This window comes from Saccoglossus kowalevskii, chromosome 13 (genome assembly GCF_978046115.1).
Source record: "Saccoglossus kowalevskii chromosome 13, keSacKowa6.1, whole genome shotgun sequence".
Taxonomy (NCBI): domain Eukaryota; kingdom Metazoa; phylum Hemichordata; class Enteropneusta; family Harrimaniidae; genus Saccoglossus; species Saccoglossus kowalevskii.
This window is the reverse complement of record NC_140653.1, coordinates 10,828,618-10,847,194: the sequence shown is the minus strand read 5'-3', so window position 1 is coordinate 10,847,194 and position 18,577 is coordinate 10,828,618. Positions and strand designations below refer to the sequence as shown.

The 18,577-nt window shown below is 33.9% G+C and overlaps 1 protein-coding gene across 1 annotated transcript in view; it reads left to right on the top strand.

Annotated features, from left to right (window-relative positions):
* The window catches only part of LOC102808298 (OTU domain-containing protein 7B-like), a 51,420-nt gene extending 38,905 nt beyond the window's left edge, over positions 1-12,515 (top strand). The window contains exons 6-9 of the mRNA XM_085506907.1: positions 31-158; positions 773-879; positions 1,722-2,056; positions 7,771-12,515. Of these exons, the coding sequence (XP_085363033.1) occupies positions 31-158; positions 773-879; positions 1,722-2,056; positions 7,771-9,125 (1,925 nt within the window). The 3' untranslated portion in view covers positions 9,126-12,515. The remainder of the gene's footprint in view (positions 1-30; positions 159-772; positions 880-1,721; positions 2,057-7,770) is intronic.
* Positions 12,516-18,577: the final 6,062 nt, after the last annotated feature.

The window sequence follows — 18,577 nt, the reverse complement described above, 5'->3', positions numbered from 1 at the left end:
TTCTCATATAATTGGTTGACTTTGTTTTAGGTTTGTGGGGCTTCCATGATAGATTGTTAACTTTACGTAAAGCACTCTACACCACCATGTCAAGTGGAAGTAAAATGGCAGCACTTAAACGCAGGTGGAGATATTACCAAACACAACTCAATAAAGAGGTATGGTTCAACTCTACTTACAGCTTCAGTGCACAGAAGAAGAATGTGCAATATTACTTTACTATCATAGTAAATAAAAAATAAATAAACAAACAAACAAATAAATAAACGATTTATTGATAAATAGATATAAACACACAAACAAATAGTAAAACACAAATTCTGAAAATGAAGACTGGCTGGATCAAAACAACTATTCATACATGTACCTGGCACTAATTGTGAGTAGATAAAAGTGCTAATTGCTGCTTAGATTCTGGCCAGATTACCAATCACAGCACAGATCAGTGTTAAAGATCTCTGAATTTCCTGATTCATTTCACTGAAAGTATATAATAAGAACAATAAATGAAAAAAAGGACTGAGCTATAGCTAAAGTCAGTGATTGCCTCTGTGGGTCTGTAAAAAAAAACACTGCTGAGCTTATTTATACCAAATAAACACTAAAATTGCATGTTATGTTACAAATGGCGCTATCAGTCTTCTGATTTAATTCTTCATTGTCATGAATACAATGTGACCACACGTGGACCAATAAATGTAACTGTGGATATATTAAAATATATTATAGATTTAGTGGTCTTTTCATTATGCGTTCCTCTTTCCATCAACAGTCGGGGTTAGTTTATAACGAGTCAGAATGGGAACAGGAATGGGACAACTTATTAAAACTGGCAAACACTGAACCAAGAAGAGGAAGACGAAGAAGCACCTTACAGAGGTAAGGAGTTATTGTCATCTTGTTTGTCATTGTTCAGTTTCCTATCACATATGTTGACCAGTGATGTACATGTATGCTGTATAATGACAATTTCCCATTGATTATGATTGTATAAGTTTAACCGATAAAACTATACAATACTGAACATTGTGTAAAACATGTCAAAGTCAAACAATATACATAAGACAAGAGTGATGCTTTGAAAAATGCATTATTTCATATTGCTTTCCACTCAGTCTCTATGATATCATGTACTATATTTGCTTCATTAGAAGACCATCACCATTAATTAAATATGTACCAATTATTGCATTTAGAAAAATTTGTTGGACATAAATCCTACTCAGATCTAAGAATTTTAGCCAGATGGTACCTGGCCTTAACTGGTCAGCAGAGAGGGCTGTTCTTCAACTTGAGCATGATTTGTTTGGGCAAATAAACCCTGATTTTTTCTAAGTTAGGTTACAATCTATTGAAGACATGTATGACTATGTATTTGGGGTAATTAATAAACAGACTTAATAATATACTTGTGGTGGGGCTGCAATGTTTTATCTGCAGACACACCTCAGTGATAAGAGTAAATAAAGTACATGTGTTACTAATAAAGCAATTATGGTCACTGAAGGAAAATTCTTGGGGTGATATGCCAAATCGATTGCTTTATCATTCATTTCATCATTTTGCTTAACCTTGTCATTAATTAATAACATGATGTAATGTTGTGTGACATCGCTCGTAATTATTAGCATAGACGATTATAGACGATGTTAGTTGCATCCCCGCATTTAAAATTGTATAGTTTTCTGGTCATCATTTTTAAGTGTTTATCTCTGTTATAGCCCGCTAATGACATTGTCTGAAGACCCAAATCAACAGTCGGAAGAAGAAGACAACTGTACATACGACAGTCTGGAGGAGTTCCATGTGTTTGTCTTAGCACACGTTTTACGCCGACCAATTATAGTGGTTGCTGATACAGTACTACGAGATGCAGATGGGGAAGCCTTCGCACCGATTCCTTTTGGCGGCATCTACTTACCGCTTGAATGTAAAGAGACTGAGTGTCAAAAATCACCACTCTTACTGACGTATGATGCAGCTCATTTCTCAGCTCTGGTTGCTATGGACAACGATACTTGGCCGCCGCATGAAGATGAAAGTAGGAAACCAAGAGGTGAAACAAATATTTTGTATTTATTTCCTGCGTCTGAGTTTCAATCGCATTTGGGTTCCTCTTCTCATTTTTTCATCAATATTAGCTAGATTTTAGTAATTTCACAAATCAAAATTGCCTGCTAGTAAACTATGTTCTTTTTAGCTCCGCTGTCGGTGTCCGTCGTCGTCCATGTAAACTTTTTACTTTTTCGACTTTTTCTTGAAAACTACAAGCCTGAATGCTTTGATACTTGGTGTATATGTACCTTGGGTAGACCTCTCTTAGGTTTCTTCATTTCGTGATGATAATTTCAATTCTCTAATTTTGGTGAATATTTTTGTCATTTTTGGTAATATTTTCGACTTCTTCTTGAAAACCACAAGTCTGATTGCTTTGATATTTAATACATCTATAGGTGGGGTATTACATGTGGGCTGCTCTCAGATTTGTTCATTTCGTGATGATATCTTTAATTCTCTAATTTTGGTGAATATTTTTGTAATTTTTGGTAAAAAGTGATATTTTCGACTTCTTGTTAAAAACCGTAAGTCCAATTGCTTTGATATTACATATATAGTTACTACATGTGGACCTCTCTCAGATTTTTTCTTCTTGTGATGATATCTTCAATTCTCTAATTTTGGTGAATATTTTTGTCATTTTTGGTAAAAAGTGGTATTTTTTACTTCTTGTTAAAAACCTATATATATATATATATATATATATATATATATATATATATATATATATATATATATATATATATATATATATATATATATATATAGGTACTACAGGTAAACCTCTCTCAGATTTGTGATGATATCTTCAATTCTCCAATTTTGATGAATATTTTTGGTGAAAAGCGATATTTTCAAATTCTTGATGAAAACAGCAAGTCTGATTGCTTTGATACTATACATATTGTTTATTTTCTAATGATATCTTCTGTTCTTTAATTGAAATGTGCATCGCTAACAGCAGAGCTATCTCATCCGACAGGCTGCTTGTTTCAAATGTTAGCTTTTTGAATACATTTCTTCTCGGGGGAACCCTGAAATATTTTGTATATCAAAGTAGGTCACTATAAAAAAGGATTATAGTGCAGAGGAAAATACTGGTTTCTCTGTCAAATCAGACATATTGATCCCATGTCCCTTCTAATTACGCTTTGTTATCTACTCAGTTAAGCATATTCGATCACCTAAAGTAAGATTTTGTTGTATCATTTAGTTTAACTGTTTTGTTACCGTCCAGACCCCACAGGAAAATACATGCAAATGAACTAAGATCTTGATTAAATATTGACGTTGAAGATTACGTCTACTTCGAAAATCACTACTCATATACGGTATTTAGTTCTAGGATTTCAAAAAATAGGGGCAAATTCCTCCATTACTTTACTAAAAAAGTGGGGGAATATTTTAAAATAAAGGGGAAATTTCCCCCTCATTCTGAATACATTGTACAAAGGAGGTTAAAATCCTGACTCGATGTTGAACTTTGCTAGTGTTCTGACACTCATTTTTTACCTTGCCCATACCATCAAAGATGGAAGGGAAAAGTATATTAAGGGAAAAATTTTGTCCGGCGTTGTTGTTGTTGTTGTTGTCGTCGTCGTCGTCGTTAATAATTGTTATTGTGTGCATAATAACTTTACTAATTCTATTCCAAAGTTTCCAAACTTGGTCACCTTATTCATCAGTATAAAGTCTTCCCTGAGTTTGAACAACAGATGTCCTGTATGAAAATATCATGCAAAAATTGAGAAAATCTGATAAAATATTTTGACTGTTTCTACTTGACTGATCACTGGTGATACACATCAAAGGTCACTGATCTCAGTGGAAATATGCATTGTTGTATGTGTTCAATGAAGCAAATGATTTATCTTGTAATAATATCCTTGGTAATGTATCTCAGAATCCCATACTGGGTTTCAAAACCAACTCATGGAGAGATTGCACAGTCTGATACACATTTGAAAACCTACTAATAAAATCTTTATAGAAAACAAGATGTCAAAAAATCAATATAAGCACTCCTATGAACTGGGTGCCTAACTTTGATCAAGATCTGAAGCTAATAGAAAATCTGTTTAGTTCAAATTTATCAAATCAAAAACAATACATAAAAAATACATTAAAATCAAAACATTTCATCCACATTTTAAAAAGAAAATTATTCTAAAATATATGTATTCTGTATTTGACAAACAGTTCATTCGACAAATGAAAACTCACAGGAATATGTTTCAGCTATTAGAACAGAATGATATAGTTTTTATAATACTAGTTTAAAAACGCACTTCAAAGATTGCAGTGTTTGAAGATGTAGATTCTCAGGAGGCAACAGTACTGTTGACTTCTCCCTCCACTGGACACCAACTTACTATTTGTTTAAAGTTGATTTGCATACAAAGCAGAGCTTGCAACATGATAGCTATTCATAAAGGGTGTTTTTTTTTTTACTTTTCATATAATACAGTAGTCACACAATGAGGCAGTTCATATTTGTCTCAGTGAATCATTAATTTTTGACAGACACCTGTACAAAATACTTGGACTAAATTCAGCTAAAATTTTCTGTTATCTTGCATGTTTTATGAATCTATTCACATCTAAATGCAGCACTTTTTTTGCAATGAGACATTTGTTTTTATACTAAAATATCTGAATTACTTTGAATAAAGCTGGAAATTATGTCCCTTAAAATAATTAAACAAATAAGGCACCAATGTTTTTGTAAGATATTTACATCTTTTAAGGACATTCGGTAGACTGATTCCCCACTGTTGGTTCAACCCCAAAACTTGTTTGTATTCAAAATTAATTATGACAATGCATATTTATATTGAAACAAACTATGATAAAGGGAATTATATTATATAACAAAGGGCAAGGTCACCAGAGTTCAACTATGTTTTTATTAGCTCCGCTGTCGACTTTGTCGAGCGGAGCTTATCATATGAGTGATTGTCCGTCGTCGTCGTCCGTGTCAATGTTTTACTTTTTCGACTTCTTCTTGAAAACTACAAGCCTGAATGCTTTGATACTTGGTGTATATGTACCTTGGGTAGACCTCTCTTAGGTTTGTTCATTTCATGTTGATATCTTCAATTCTCTAATTTTGGTGAATATTTTTGTCATTTTTGGTAAAAAGTGATATTTTCGACTTCTTGTTAAAAACCGCAAGTGCAATTGCTTTGATATTACATATATAGGTACTACATGTGGACCTCTCTCAGATTTGTTCATTTTGTAATGATATCTTTAATTCTCTAATTTTGGTGAATATTTTTGTCATTTTTGGTAAAAAGTGATATTTTCGACTTCTTGTTAAAAACCGCAAGTGCAATTGCTTTGATATTACATATATAGGTACTACATGTGGACCTCTCTCAGATTTGTTCATTTTGTAATGATATCTTTAATTCTCTAATTTTGGTGAATATTTTTATCATTTTTGGTAAAAAGTGATATTTTCGACTTCTTGTTAAAAACCGCAAGTCCAATTGCTTTGATACTACATATATAGGTACTACATGTGGACCTCTTTCAGATTTGTTCATTTTGTGATGATATCTTCAATTCTCTAATTTTGGTGAATATTTTTGTAATTTTTGGTAAAAAGTGATATTTTCGACTTCTTGTTAAAAACCACAAGTCCGATTGCTTTGATATTACATATATAGGTACTACATGTGGACCTCTCTCAGATTTGTTCATTTTGTGATGATGTCTTCAATTCTCTAATTTTCGTGAAAATTTTTGTAATTTTTGGTAAAAAGTGATATTTTCGACTTCTTGTTAAAAACCAATAGTTCAATTGCTTTGATATTACATATTTAGATACTACATGTAGACCTTTCTCAGATTTGTTCATTTCGTGATGATATCTTGGATTCTATAATTTTGGTGAATATTTTTGTCATATTTGGTAAAAAGTGATATTTTCGACTTCTTGTTAAAAACCAATAGTTCAATTGCTTTGATATTACATATTTAGATACTACATGTAGACCTTTCTCAGATTTGTTCATTTCGTGATGATATCTTGGATTCTATAATTTTGGTGAATATTTTTGTCATATTTGGTAAAAAGTGATATTTTCTACTTCTTGTTAAAAACCAAAAGTTCAATTGCTTTGATATTACATATATAGATACTACATGTAGACCTTTCTCAGATTTGTTCATTTTGTGATGATGTCTTCAATTCTCTAATTTTCGTGAATATTTTTGTAATTTCTGGTAACAAGTGATATTTTCGACTTCTTGTTAAAAACCAATAGTTCAATTGCTTTGATATTACATATTTAGATACTACATGTAGACCTTTCTCAGATTTGTTCATTTCGTGATGATATCTTGGATTCTATAATTTTGGTGAATATTTTTGTCATATTTGGTAAAAAGTGATATTTTCGACTTCTTGTTAAAAACCAAAAGTTCAATTGCTTTGATATTACATATATAGATACTACATGTAGACCTTTCTCAGATTTGTTCATTTCGTGATGATATCTTCAATTCTCTAATTTTGGTGAATATTTTAGTCATTTTTAGTAGAAAGTGATATTTCTTGTTAAAAACTGTAAGTCCGATTGCTTTGATACTATACATATTGTTCATTTTCTGATGATGTCTTCAGTTCTTTAATTGAAATGTGCATTTCTAACAGCGGAGCTATCTCAGCCGATAGGCTGCTTGTTTGGGTACACTTGCTTTGATTTTCATTCAAATCACCTGTATCCAATGATTTTGGTATACATGCTTGTTTGTCGTAGCCGATTGTTGTTTCTATTTTAAAAAATGAAGTAATTTCTTTGTAAACTCATAGTAGCTGCTGACATAGAAAGTAGAGCAAGTAAATAACACCGAATAAATAGTAAATACTACTAGTGTGTCAAATCAAAGTAAACATGTACTGTGTGCTTGACTGAAACGGATGCTCACGTACGACACCTAATTGCCTAGCTTGTTTTATTGTATTGAAAATATGTACATGTACTTTGTCAGCCATGTTGAAATAAGTATATATATATGAAATATGTACATTTCCGAGTATGTTTGGTATTTTGAAAAAATAATGAGCTACGAATGTAATTTATGTATTGCAATGTTAGGAAATTCCCAATCATTCCCAATTTGCAGATCAGATGGCAAAGGCTGTTATTGATGATTTCCGGTTGTAAATACAACATTTATGGGTGAAATAGGCTACAAATCGTGCTCATATTTTCAAATTCTATGTGGTTGGTGATTCCTTAAAATTATCAGCCAGCAAATTAGAATTTAGAATCCCCAGAAATTGAAACACTTAAAGTGTGTGGGCAGCTAGTCCTGATCAAATGTTTTATAAATTCTATAAATTGCTATACACTATGTATGTTTGTAACAAAAACAGTTCAGTTAACAGGGTTTAATGAATGACTACCTGCATATTTAAGTGAAATGCATGCAGTGATAAATTTTTAGTTTGGATTGAAAAATAAATTTTGTTGTTTTGCGTTTTGTGTATAATAATTATGACCACACAAATTATTGCAGGTCAGTCAGTGTCAAAATTTGTTTTGATCATAAAGATAGAGACAAACAAATAAAACTATTGACTTTATTGCCATATTTTTTCTGTATGAGTATTTGTTGTTTCCAGTGTTGAGGTGACGCATAACATATAAATTCTTCACTATGGCCTGATTGTAACATATTGTCTACTTTTGTTTTCAGTTGTCATTCCCCTCACTGACGCTGAGCGACAGCTGCTGCCGATCCACTTTGCTGTTGATCCTCAATTAAATTGGTTATGGGGAAAAGATGACGAGAATGACGAAAGAGTGAAATTGCTGGAAAAAACTGAGGAAGAGAAAGTCTATTTGTTGAACCGCTATCTTGATGTGGTTCTTGTGCCGGTGAGCTTCTCAGACCAAACGACTGAGAACCATAGAGACAAACCAGATGACAAATTTGAAGGTTCCAAATCTACCAACTGGTCACAAGATTCACTTGATAAAGTGCCAAAAGGAAACGGCAAAGGACCTAAACACAAAGTAGGAATAGCAAGTAACATGAAAGCCCTGTTTAAAAAGAACCTACCTGGGAAGAAAAGCAAGAAGAAAAAGAATTCTGAATGCAGCGATGACGGCTCAAGCAGTGGACAGAGCAGTTTGTCGGGTAATTCTGTGGAAAAGCATAGAGATAAAAAGTTCGAAAATGTGGATGATCTGCAACAGACAAACTTTATTGTTGCTGCAAAATTGAGCACCAAGCGACACCACTTTCAACAGGAAATGGTTGAAAATTACATGAAGCACGCTGAAGAAAGATTTCTAAAGGACAAGGACTTCAAGCATAAACATGCGCTAGAGCAGAAGAGACTACAAGACATGCGAGGGAAACCGACAAAATGCATCACACCTAAATGTGACAAGTACGGGACTGAGGATACCAATTACCTGTGCTCTTCATGCTATGCAAGGCATAAAAAAGCATCAGTCTACGCACACCCAGCGAGGTCGAACTCTTATAATCCACCAAAAGCACCTACTCCTTCTGGAGCTGATGTTGGCCTTCATGTTCCACATCAGCAACATTTAGAAAAGAGGCATAGTACATCAGAAAGTGCTTCAAACTCTCGGACTGTTATCGATGAGTACATTGATACGTTAAACGTTAAAACCCACGTAAATCAGGGATCTAGTGTCGTTACAGATATCAGTAAAGGGCCGATACCGATTACAAATCCTGCGCACTCTTTATCCACAACTAACAGTAGTCACAAACCAGATGCAGCCACTTATGAAAAGCGCTGTAGTGAGAACGATTTGAACCCAGCGATAATGGATCAGGTACATTTTGGTGCAAAAGCGTCGTATCTCACTGATTCGCCAAAAGCCGGAAATCTTACTCAGAACCCTGCCTACAAAGGTGTAACTACATCCAAGATATCAAAGAAGAAAACTGTGCCAAAGCAATGCAAAGCTCCAAATTGTGCTTTTTATGGAACGGACGAAACTGATCATTATTGCTCACGGTGCTTCCAAGAAAGGAATCGTACCCGAGCTATGATGTTTAGCACCAAGTAATGCATACTTTGTATTTACTCCTTTAGAAGTGCACCTCGCCGTGTGTGAGTACTTGTCAGCAGTATCTAAATATAACAGCAAGAATTGTTACAGAAAAATTTTCAAATATTGGCACACTTTTTACATGACTTTTTGTTGAGCAAGTACATGTACTAGTTTTAGAATACTAGATGACTATAGAGGGCAGTCTACCATGGGTAATCGAAACATGTGCATGCTGAACAAAGACTCCGGATTAGATTTGTTAATTGAAAAAAAAACAACAACAAAAACAGTTTTTATCAATGCATTTCCAGATCTCACATACATTTCTTACATTATTTCAGGTCAAACTGACTTTAATACCGGAAGTCATTTTTTATGGAGAAGGGCTATTAGTTGTCAATTTTATATTTTCAACAACTGAAATTATATTCATAGAATACTGGACGATAAATCCACTGTTGTCATAACGATTCACACATCAATTTACCTGCATGACGACTTTATCATGTTTTGTTTCCACCGTAGCCAGCTCAAAGATCACCAAAAATGGACTTCAATGGTTATAGCGCCACTTGGTGTCCAAATAAAGTTTTTAATAATTGCAGCATTCCCGAAAACATGTAGTTGCAGATCCTGATTCATTTCATAGCTTATATTTACTTATTGCATTCACCAAGTTTGTGGTGATTTTTTGGATCGTGTAATAATTTTCAGGAGCTCCACTACTGGTGGAGTGATACAATATTCATATGTTAACTGGTCAGAATGAGTTATATCTACAAACACAGTTGTGCACTTGCTTTCTCAACTGTATATGCATCATTATTTCTGCAAAATTGTAAGTTGCATCTGATACCATGATGCGAATAGTCACTCACATAGGGAATGGCACTGTCACGGGTTTACGAAACGTAGTTGTATCGGTACAGGTTTGAATAAAATTGCTTCACTTCAGTGGCACGCCCATAGATGACTAATAAGAATACTAAAATTGGTATATTAAAAAGTACTATGATTCGTACAATTTGATTTAAAAAAAAATCTGAGCTTGAAGTTAAATTGATCTTTTGTACACATTTTTAGGACGGTTATTTGGATTATGTGTGAAAATGCAAAAATGGGAGTAAAAAATTGATTGGTAGAACAATGCTGCAACAATATTACCTTAGTTTTATTAAAGACGGCAAATGAGAGAGGTGTAGAAACCCATTCATTACCGCCATCAACTCTTGTAACCAACCACAAAATACTTCCATACATGTGCTTAATTTATGTTCTGCATAAATGTTATAGATTTTTTCGGCAAAATGTTGGTGCATTTACACATTTTTATTTTTTTTTTTAAATGTCTTGGTACATTTTTGACCAAATTATAGAATTTCTCATTACCTTCATCACAATTTTTAAAAAATTATGCAGGGTTTATTTTATGAAAAGTATAAAATGTTTAACTGTGATGAGAGAAAATCTGATTGTGGAGAGGTAAACATTGAGTTTTGTTTGGCATGCATGTGTTTCGGTGATCCAAAACTCTTCATCTTTCACCAGGACCCCTTATCACTGTAGTTTTATTTTCTAAAATACTTATCTTCCTCATAATTATCTCAATAATTTACAGGCTATTGTTTGCTTTCAATGCAAGTAAATCATTTTCTAAATCTAGCCCAAGTTGAAAATTTGTATGATACTTCAAAATAATCTCCCATTTTAGTATGGATGTGCATATTATGTAAATTTATGCAAATGTTTGATATGGTGGCAAATATTGTAAGTACATTTTGTATATGTACCTACCCCGGGTAGACCTCAAATAAATGTTAATGTATCTGCTGATAATTTATGTAAATATTATAAATATGCCTAATATGTATTGTTATGTAAATGAGAATATGTACATTTAAATGTATACTGTATAGGGCTTAATTGTTTCCATCACAACCCAGTTGATTTAGAACCTAGTGAATATCCTGGCAATAAGAATCTGCTAAATTAAATCGAGCAAATATTTCCTCTTTTGCAGTAATTCCTCGGAAGCAGGATTTGTTTTACAGTACTTTTAGATAAAAACATGCCCACAATTTCTAAAGCTTGATGTTTATATTTTGGCCCTATCACGATTGGTGACAAAGTTTCACATAGTATGTAAATAAAAATTATGATTTATTAATGTGACTGTATTAGAGTCCATCTCTAAAAAATATGTAATGATTGTCATGTACTCTTTCTGCTTCTTTTTCATGGTTTCACAATGCACAGTGCTGCTTCAAGCAAGAAAAATATTTTCTATCTTTTTGAAATTTGGTCAATCATGACCATACAAGTTTTTTTCATCATAGCTATGTATCTATATCTTTTCAAGCTGTGGATTGTCTAGAAAATATTTCTTCACAAAAATATCATTTACTTTAATTGCTTTTTTAATGATTACATTAATTTACTCTGAGTTACATTACATTCAATATGGCTGTCTGTCTGTTCAACACTTATTGTGTTACAGTCAACATGGTCGCCTGTTTGCATAGCATTATTACATTACATTCAATATGGCTGCCTGTCTGCTTAGCATTACTACATTACTTTCAATATGGCTGCCTGTCTGCTTAGCATTACTACATTACATTCAATATGGCAGCCTGTCTGTTCAACACTTATTGTGTTACAGTCAACATGGTTGTCTGCCTGCATAGCATTACTACATTACATTCAATATGGCAGCCTGTCTATTCAACACTTATTGTGTTACAGTCAACATGGTTGTCTGCCTGCATAGCATTACTACATTACATTCAATATGGCAGCCTGTCTGTTCAACACTTATTGTGTTACAGTCAACATGGTCGCCTGTTTGCATAGCATTACTACATTACATTCAATATGGCTGCCTGTTTAACAAAACATTGTGTTACAGTCAACATGGTTGTCTGCCTGCTTTGCATTACTACATTACATTCAATGTGGCTGCCTGTCTGCTTAACACTCATTTTGTTAGTCAAAAAGGCCACCTGCTTGCTAAGCATTACTACATTACATTCAACATGGCTGCCTCCATGTGTGTTTTGCAGAAAGACGTAAAAGATTGTGTACACTTTTTGCTAGTGTGTCTTGGGCAAAAAATGTAACTATGAACAGCAATAAATCCTTTATTGGTATAATTTCATTTCAACAAAGAGCTTCCACGTTGTCCCAAATTGTTGTATTTACGGTATTCCAATTTTTTTGATTGGTTAATATTCATTACAATGTTTTTTCAGGGGGCAGATCTATTTGAAGGGGAGTGGGGGCAATTTATATACTCTATTCATAAGGTACTGTTCAAGTTTGAGGGTTAAATAATGAAAATATACAATTCTCTGGGCACTGTACATTAGTAGTTATTATTGATATTAAAAAAAAGCAATAACAAAACATGGTATGTGTTTTAGCTGTATGTATGCATTTTGTTCTGTTTGTTTATCTACCACAATTGAGATGGGGTGTTCTTAACAACCACATGGCTGTGAAAAGGAAACTTCACAAAATCATGGACTGTGACTCTAACTTTATCGCCAGTGCTAAAATATAAAAAGTGTCTTGGATGAAAAATAATAATTAATTAGTTAAGCAACTATTATGCTAATATTGCTATTTATTTAATGTAATATCTGCAAGAACGAAAAGTTCTAAATAAATTGCAGCTTATAGTAGCCTGCTGCAAAAGCACAAAGTGTAGCAACAGCTGTGACTCCGTGCTTCTTTATGGCTTGGGTTCGATAGCGAATAAAATCTACACTGAAGGTCCGATGAAGTCAAATTCTTGACACCAGATTGAGATTGCCCGCTAAGTCAATTACGTCACATCTAACTAACCACCATTCTTGAGTTCTTGGAACAAATTTGCTGATTAACTTTGAGACTTTCGTGTACATGTATATAAAAGATTACCAATTATCGTTGCTTGTCTTATTCAAAGAGTTATGGGTATTGAATCATGTTGCCAACTGTTGGCCATTGTATAGTCCATAGTTTAGGTAAACTGTTCACTACTCGGAGAAGTATTGAACCTCATCTTAGGTTTTGTGCATGACACTTTTACTTTAGCAGTCTGTATGGGTCTCTACAGCTATGTTTCACATGATTCAGACTTTGCTGACCATACAGGCATAACATACTGACGCAGCTCAGAAATTAAGGACCTTTCGCAGAGATAATGTTGATACCATATCTAAGTTTTAACCAACCATGACATTTAAACCAAGAGAAATTATGTCTGAGGGTAAAGGCAAGTCTAACCAGAAAGGTGAAAAGTCACCTAAATCTTATAAGTCGAATGTGTGTCAAGAGATAATTACGAGAAGATCAGATTTTTGTCTCTTACTGGTGAAGAATGTTTCATTCAGTTTATGTCAATGTTATTGTGCCTGCAATGGTTCTGATACGTTCGTCCAGGTGAATTCCGACCTATTCATAGGAGATGGGACAACTTTGCCTTTTCATTGCCTTGGATGAACCAAGGTGTAGGGGCAAATTTCTTTCACAGTTCATAAAGATAATTAAAGATTGTGCGTAACAGTTATGGCACAACGACACTGCATCTATCCTCAAACTCAATTCCTATCACAATTTTAAGTCGGCGCTATTTGCCCTCACTATCACCGTATTAGAATAGAATTCGTGGTTTTACACTACTAGTACATGTAACTCCATTTACAACAGACTTATCTGGTTACAACAAACTTATTTATGATAACAATTAAAACCAGTTAGTTATTTTTTGTTCTCAGCTAATTTCTCGTTCTACGTTATATATAGGGTGTAATGAATTCCCGGTGATACGTTCTCGCAACTTTTAATTTCGCGTTATGCGTTCTTTGACTTTATTTCGCGTTCTCTGTATTGTACGTTGAATTGCGCCACCAATAGTTTAAAATCGGTACACCTGAGTGTTTTTTTGTTTTTTTTATACACTCGTGTACTTGTATTATAAGAGAGTTCTTCCCATTGGTCAATTCTTCTTATACTGTTCTATAATGATTACAGCAAGTTACAGAAATATTGGGGCAGCCAATTTGCAAACTCGCTAGCGAATTGGCTAACTACTTGGGTTTTGACTATAGACAGTTGGCTTTCGAAGTTCGCTAGCGCCGTCTTGTTATTATATGAGTGGTAGGCGAATGTACCGGCGACTGACTAACTATGCCGACCCTACTTTAGGTCATTTTTTTATTATCCAAGAAACATTCCGAGCGCCTGTGGTTTGCTGGTGTGTCTAGGAAATACTTGAGGTTTCATGTACGTCTTTTAACGCTAACACGCTTTATTACATGATAAATTATAGTTTTCTTCTAAATTGTCCTATTGTTTATTGATTCCTTATTTCGTCATAGTTTTCCAATAGAATATTAAAGGGTTCACGACTTTTAATAATGTTTAGTAGATCAAGAAAAAATGTCAAAGCGTTTTTTCTCCTGTTCCACAGGGATGTGTATTATTAGAATTAATTTTGAATTATTCATTTGAGAACAATTTTTAATGTGCAAATTATTTTCATACTTATGAAACCCCTTCCCCTAATATTTACTGATTTCTATTCATTTGTAGATCACGAGTTACAGTCATTATTTGGCTATATATGCAATATACAAACCTGTTTTAGGTTAAAATCTGTTGATATTAATTCCCTGATTAGCATAATATAGTAGATTTTTGGGGTTATAATCTCATTTAAATAAAACTTGCTACATGGATGGTCTGTTACATTGCACAGACCTTATTAGTTTTACACTAAAATCTGTTCATATTAATTATCTGATTTGCATAATTAGTTTTAAACTTTTCCATCAAGTACAAGTAATTTCTTTGATATTTTATTTATTTGACAAACTATTTTTTGTCATCTTTACTTAATTTAGTTGTTTATTTTGTATCAGCATGCCAGATCATTTGGGAACACAATTAAAGAAAGTTTGAAAAGATCATGTAATTGGTTAGTCTATTACTTCACCAATCCCTCATCGTTTTATCCACCAGCCACAAACCAAGTTTCATTTTGAGACATTCCAAAGCTCCAACCATTACCAGTTGTACGCATGAGAAAAGAGGATCATGAGAAACTGGGCTGTTCACAATGGGAAAGTTTTTAGGCAAAGATCAATCCGACAAGAAACACACAAAGTATAAGGCAGGTACATTGCCACTGAATCTGTACGAGAAGATGATACCAATTGGTGAAACATAGAGAGAGACATCATTTGTCAGATGGGCCAGCAGTTGAGAAGACCACATCTGAGAAAACTGATGAGCAAAGAGAGGAATATAGTAGCGATGAAAACAGTGGTTCAGAAACTGAGGAAATAGATAACACGAAAGAAGTGAATTTTATGAATTACTGAACAAAGAGAAGCAGTGTGTGCAAGATAGGTTGGCACTTGAACAGAAAGCAACTAGGGAAACTGTTGACGAGAACAGCAGTTTAGAAACGGAGGAGATAGATAGTTTCAAACAGGAAGATCAGTTAAGAAATGTATGTCTAACTACTAGATCTGACCTGCTATAACAGTTAATGTCAAATATCTTTAATAAAATGCTTTTATATTCAACAACAATTCCTGGTGATTGGTGAATAGGTAATTGGAATTCCTCGAATTCCTCTTTAAATCTTGGTGATTGGGAGGGGGTATAAATGGGCCTGAAAAGCAGAGTTTGAGTGTATAAACTTAATATTGTATTAATTTTATTTGTTCTTTGGGTCAATGACCTTTTGCAATAAACATAATCAAAGATACTGTGATCATGAGTTACGCGAGTTACTAAGTATTTTGATTGCGTTGGTTTAATTCACACCGCCGCGAATGTGTCGATGTTTTACAAAAATGGTAGCCCTGCGTACAGTGCTGTGTGTACGGGGACGCGTTGGTTGATACTCCGTACACACAGCACTGTACGCAGGGCTACAAAAATAAATGACATGTCTAGTTATGCCACTGCTATTCAGTTGTAAATTGTAATGAGGACGGGTGGTATCCAACTTGAAAATGATGCCAAAATACATTACAAGTAATAACTACACAATGCATGAATGAATGAATACAATAAATGTATTATCCAACATGTACCATTGACATCTTTCACTGTTTAAGCATCATTTTAAATAGATATGTGTTGATCACCAAACAATTTTATTTTTATTTTGTTTCATGGCAACTTCTGTTAACACGATATTAGGCAATCTGATTAAAATCTGATGTAGCTTTAATTATTTTGGCTATAAACTTATTTTTATTTTACTTTCGTTATAAATACCTTTTTATTTTATTATTTTACTTTGATTTTATTTTGTGATTTTTTTTTAATTCCACCCTACATACCTTGTTGGCTTTCGGAATTACCAAAACTTAAAAAAATAAATACTAGATCAAAATAAAATAAATATACACCCCCCCCCAAAAAAATAGGATCTTATTTTAATCAAATTGGATGAGAAGGATAGCAGGTAGCGTGGCCGAGCAATTGAGGGCGCTCTTATTTAGAATCAGTTGGTCTGAAACCCACCACGACCATGTTCTAATGTTTTGCTGAAACGTAGAATATATGTTGTGTAATTCCGATTACGTTTCAGTGTTGCATGAAATGTACACAATTTTTGAAAACATTTGGTTGTGTCCAATGAATACAACCTCCATTTGCAGTTAACTAAAACTAGAACAAATTGTTGGTCATTCAATGCAACTGCATGGTTTTGCAATGCATGACGGGTAGTGTGACCGCGCGGTTTAAGACAATGTTTGCAGAAATGTAAGTTGTGCAATTGTAATTCAGTTACGTTATTTCATGTGATGTTCGTTGGGTTATTAACATTTGAAAATAACATTAAAGGTTGGTGGTCGTCGTGCTGCGCATGTGTGACATTTTTGTTGATAAACATTGATTTTCCCACAATCCAATGCGCTCTTCTAATTGAAATCACAAGTATGAGGTTTGACCTGGGCACTAATTACCACCAGCAACTCATTCAATACCTTCCAATCACATGAAAATACCTAATCAAAGCTTGGTAACGTCTTAGTTTGTACTCGTTGATCTGCTCAACAGTAAAAGTCGCCAACTTTGTTTATATGAGACCCATATATCTTACGCATGCGTGGCGCGACGACTATCGCCCTTTAAAGATATGCAATCACTAATTAAGCGTCACGTGAAAAAAAATACTGTGTATGTATGTTTGAGCTTCAAGCAATAAATTTATTTATTTTTTAAAACACTTTCTGTAACCATGTTACCTGATAGCGTAGCCGAGCGGTCTAAGACGCTGGATTTCGTCACCGGTCATTTATTTTTATTTTATTTTTTTTTAATTTGAGATACCAACAGGTTTCCCCAATTACAGGCACTCATAATATACAAATACAAACATATTTACAAAAATAATGTAAAATAAAAAGAAAGACCCAAAGCTCAACTTATGACATTTAAAACAGATGTCTTAAAAGAAGATAGACTCGTAAAAATGTCTACTGAACCAGTAATATAAATACAATTTAAGTAGTCAAGACAACGAAGGATAAAAGAATATTTTCTGAGATTACTGTGACAAAGAGGTAATTTGAAGGGATATACGAAGCGGAGATTTCTGGAGGGAGCATGAAAAGGAATGTTGGAAATAGTGGAATAGTCGATGACGTGGATTAGAATCCAGCCGTTTACACTTTCTATTGTTTTACTGAAATGAAAATTATCAGTGTCCTCGTTATAAAAAACGTCCACAGTTGTACTTAATAGTTGTTCACAGGGATGATAGTCGTTGTTTTTATTAATCTTTTGCCAGCATTTACTAAGTACTCTCTCCTTGTCCTGAACAATCTGCGTTTTTAAAGGGTGGTGGTTGTGGGGTATAATAATACGCTTCAGTTGAACTTGATGGCAGAATAAACAGTCAATGTGGATGCAAAACACGGTATGGTTTATTGCTGGATAAACTGGCATACAAACATGTAACACATAAATAAGGAGCCCCGAAACTCCAAAACTAGCCCTTTATATAGGTGCGTATCGAACGTGAGAGAAAACACGTAAGCGGTAAATACAAAGTGTAAGTACGCGGGAGAAAAAGATACAATACAGAGTAAATGATTGGCTGAAATTAAATGATTCTAATTGGTCAAGAATTACTCAGAGGAATCCTTCATGCGAAAGGTAAACGAATTAACTATAGCGAAATGACATGTAATAAGAATAATATTAGTAATATAAAAACGAATACAAATATATATTATGAATCTCCGACAGTGGTCGCCACGCCACGCATACGCGAGATATGGGTCTCATTTAAACAAAGATGGCGACATTAGCTGTTGCGCAGATCAACGAGTACAAAATGAGAAGTTACCAAGCTTTAATTAGGAATTAGTGTAAGCCGCGCCCAGGTCTATCCTCATACTAGCCCTGCGTACAGTGCTGTGTGTACGGGGACGCGTTCGGTTGATACATGTTCC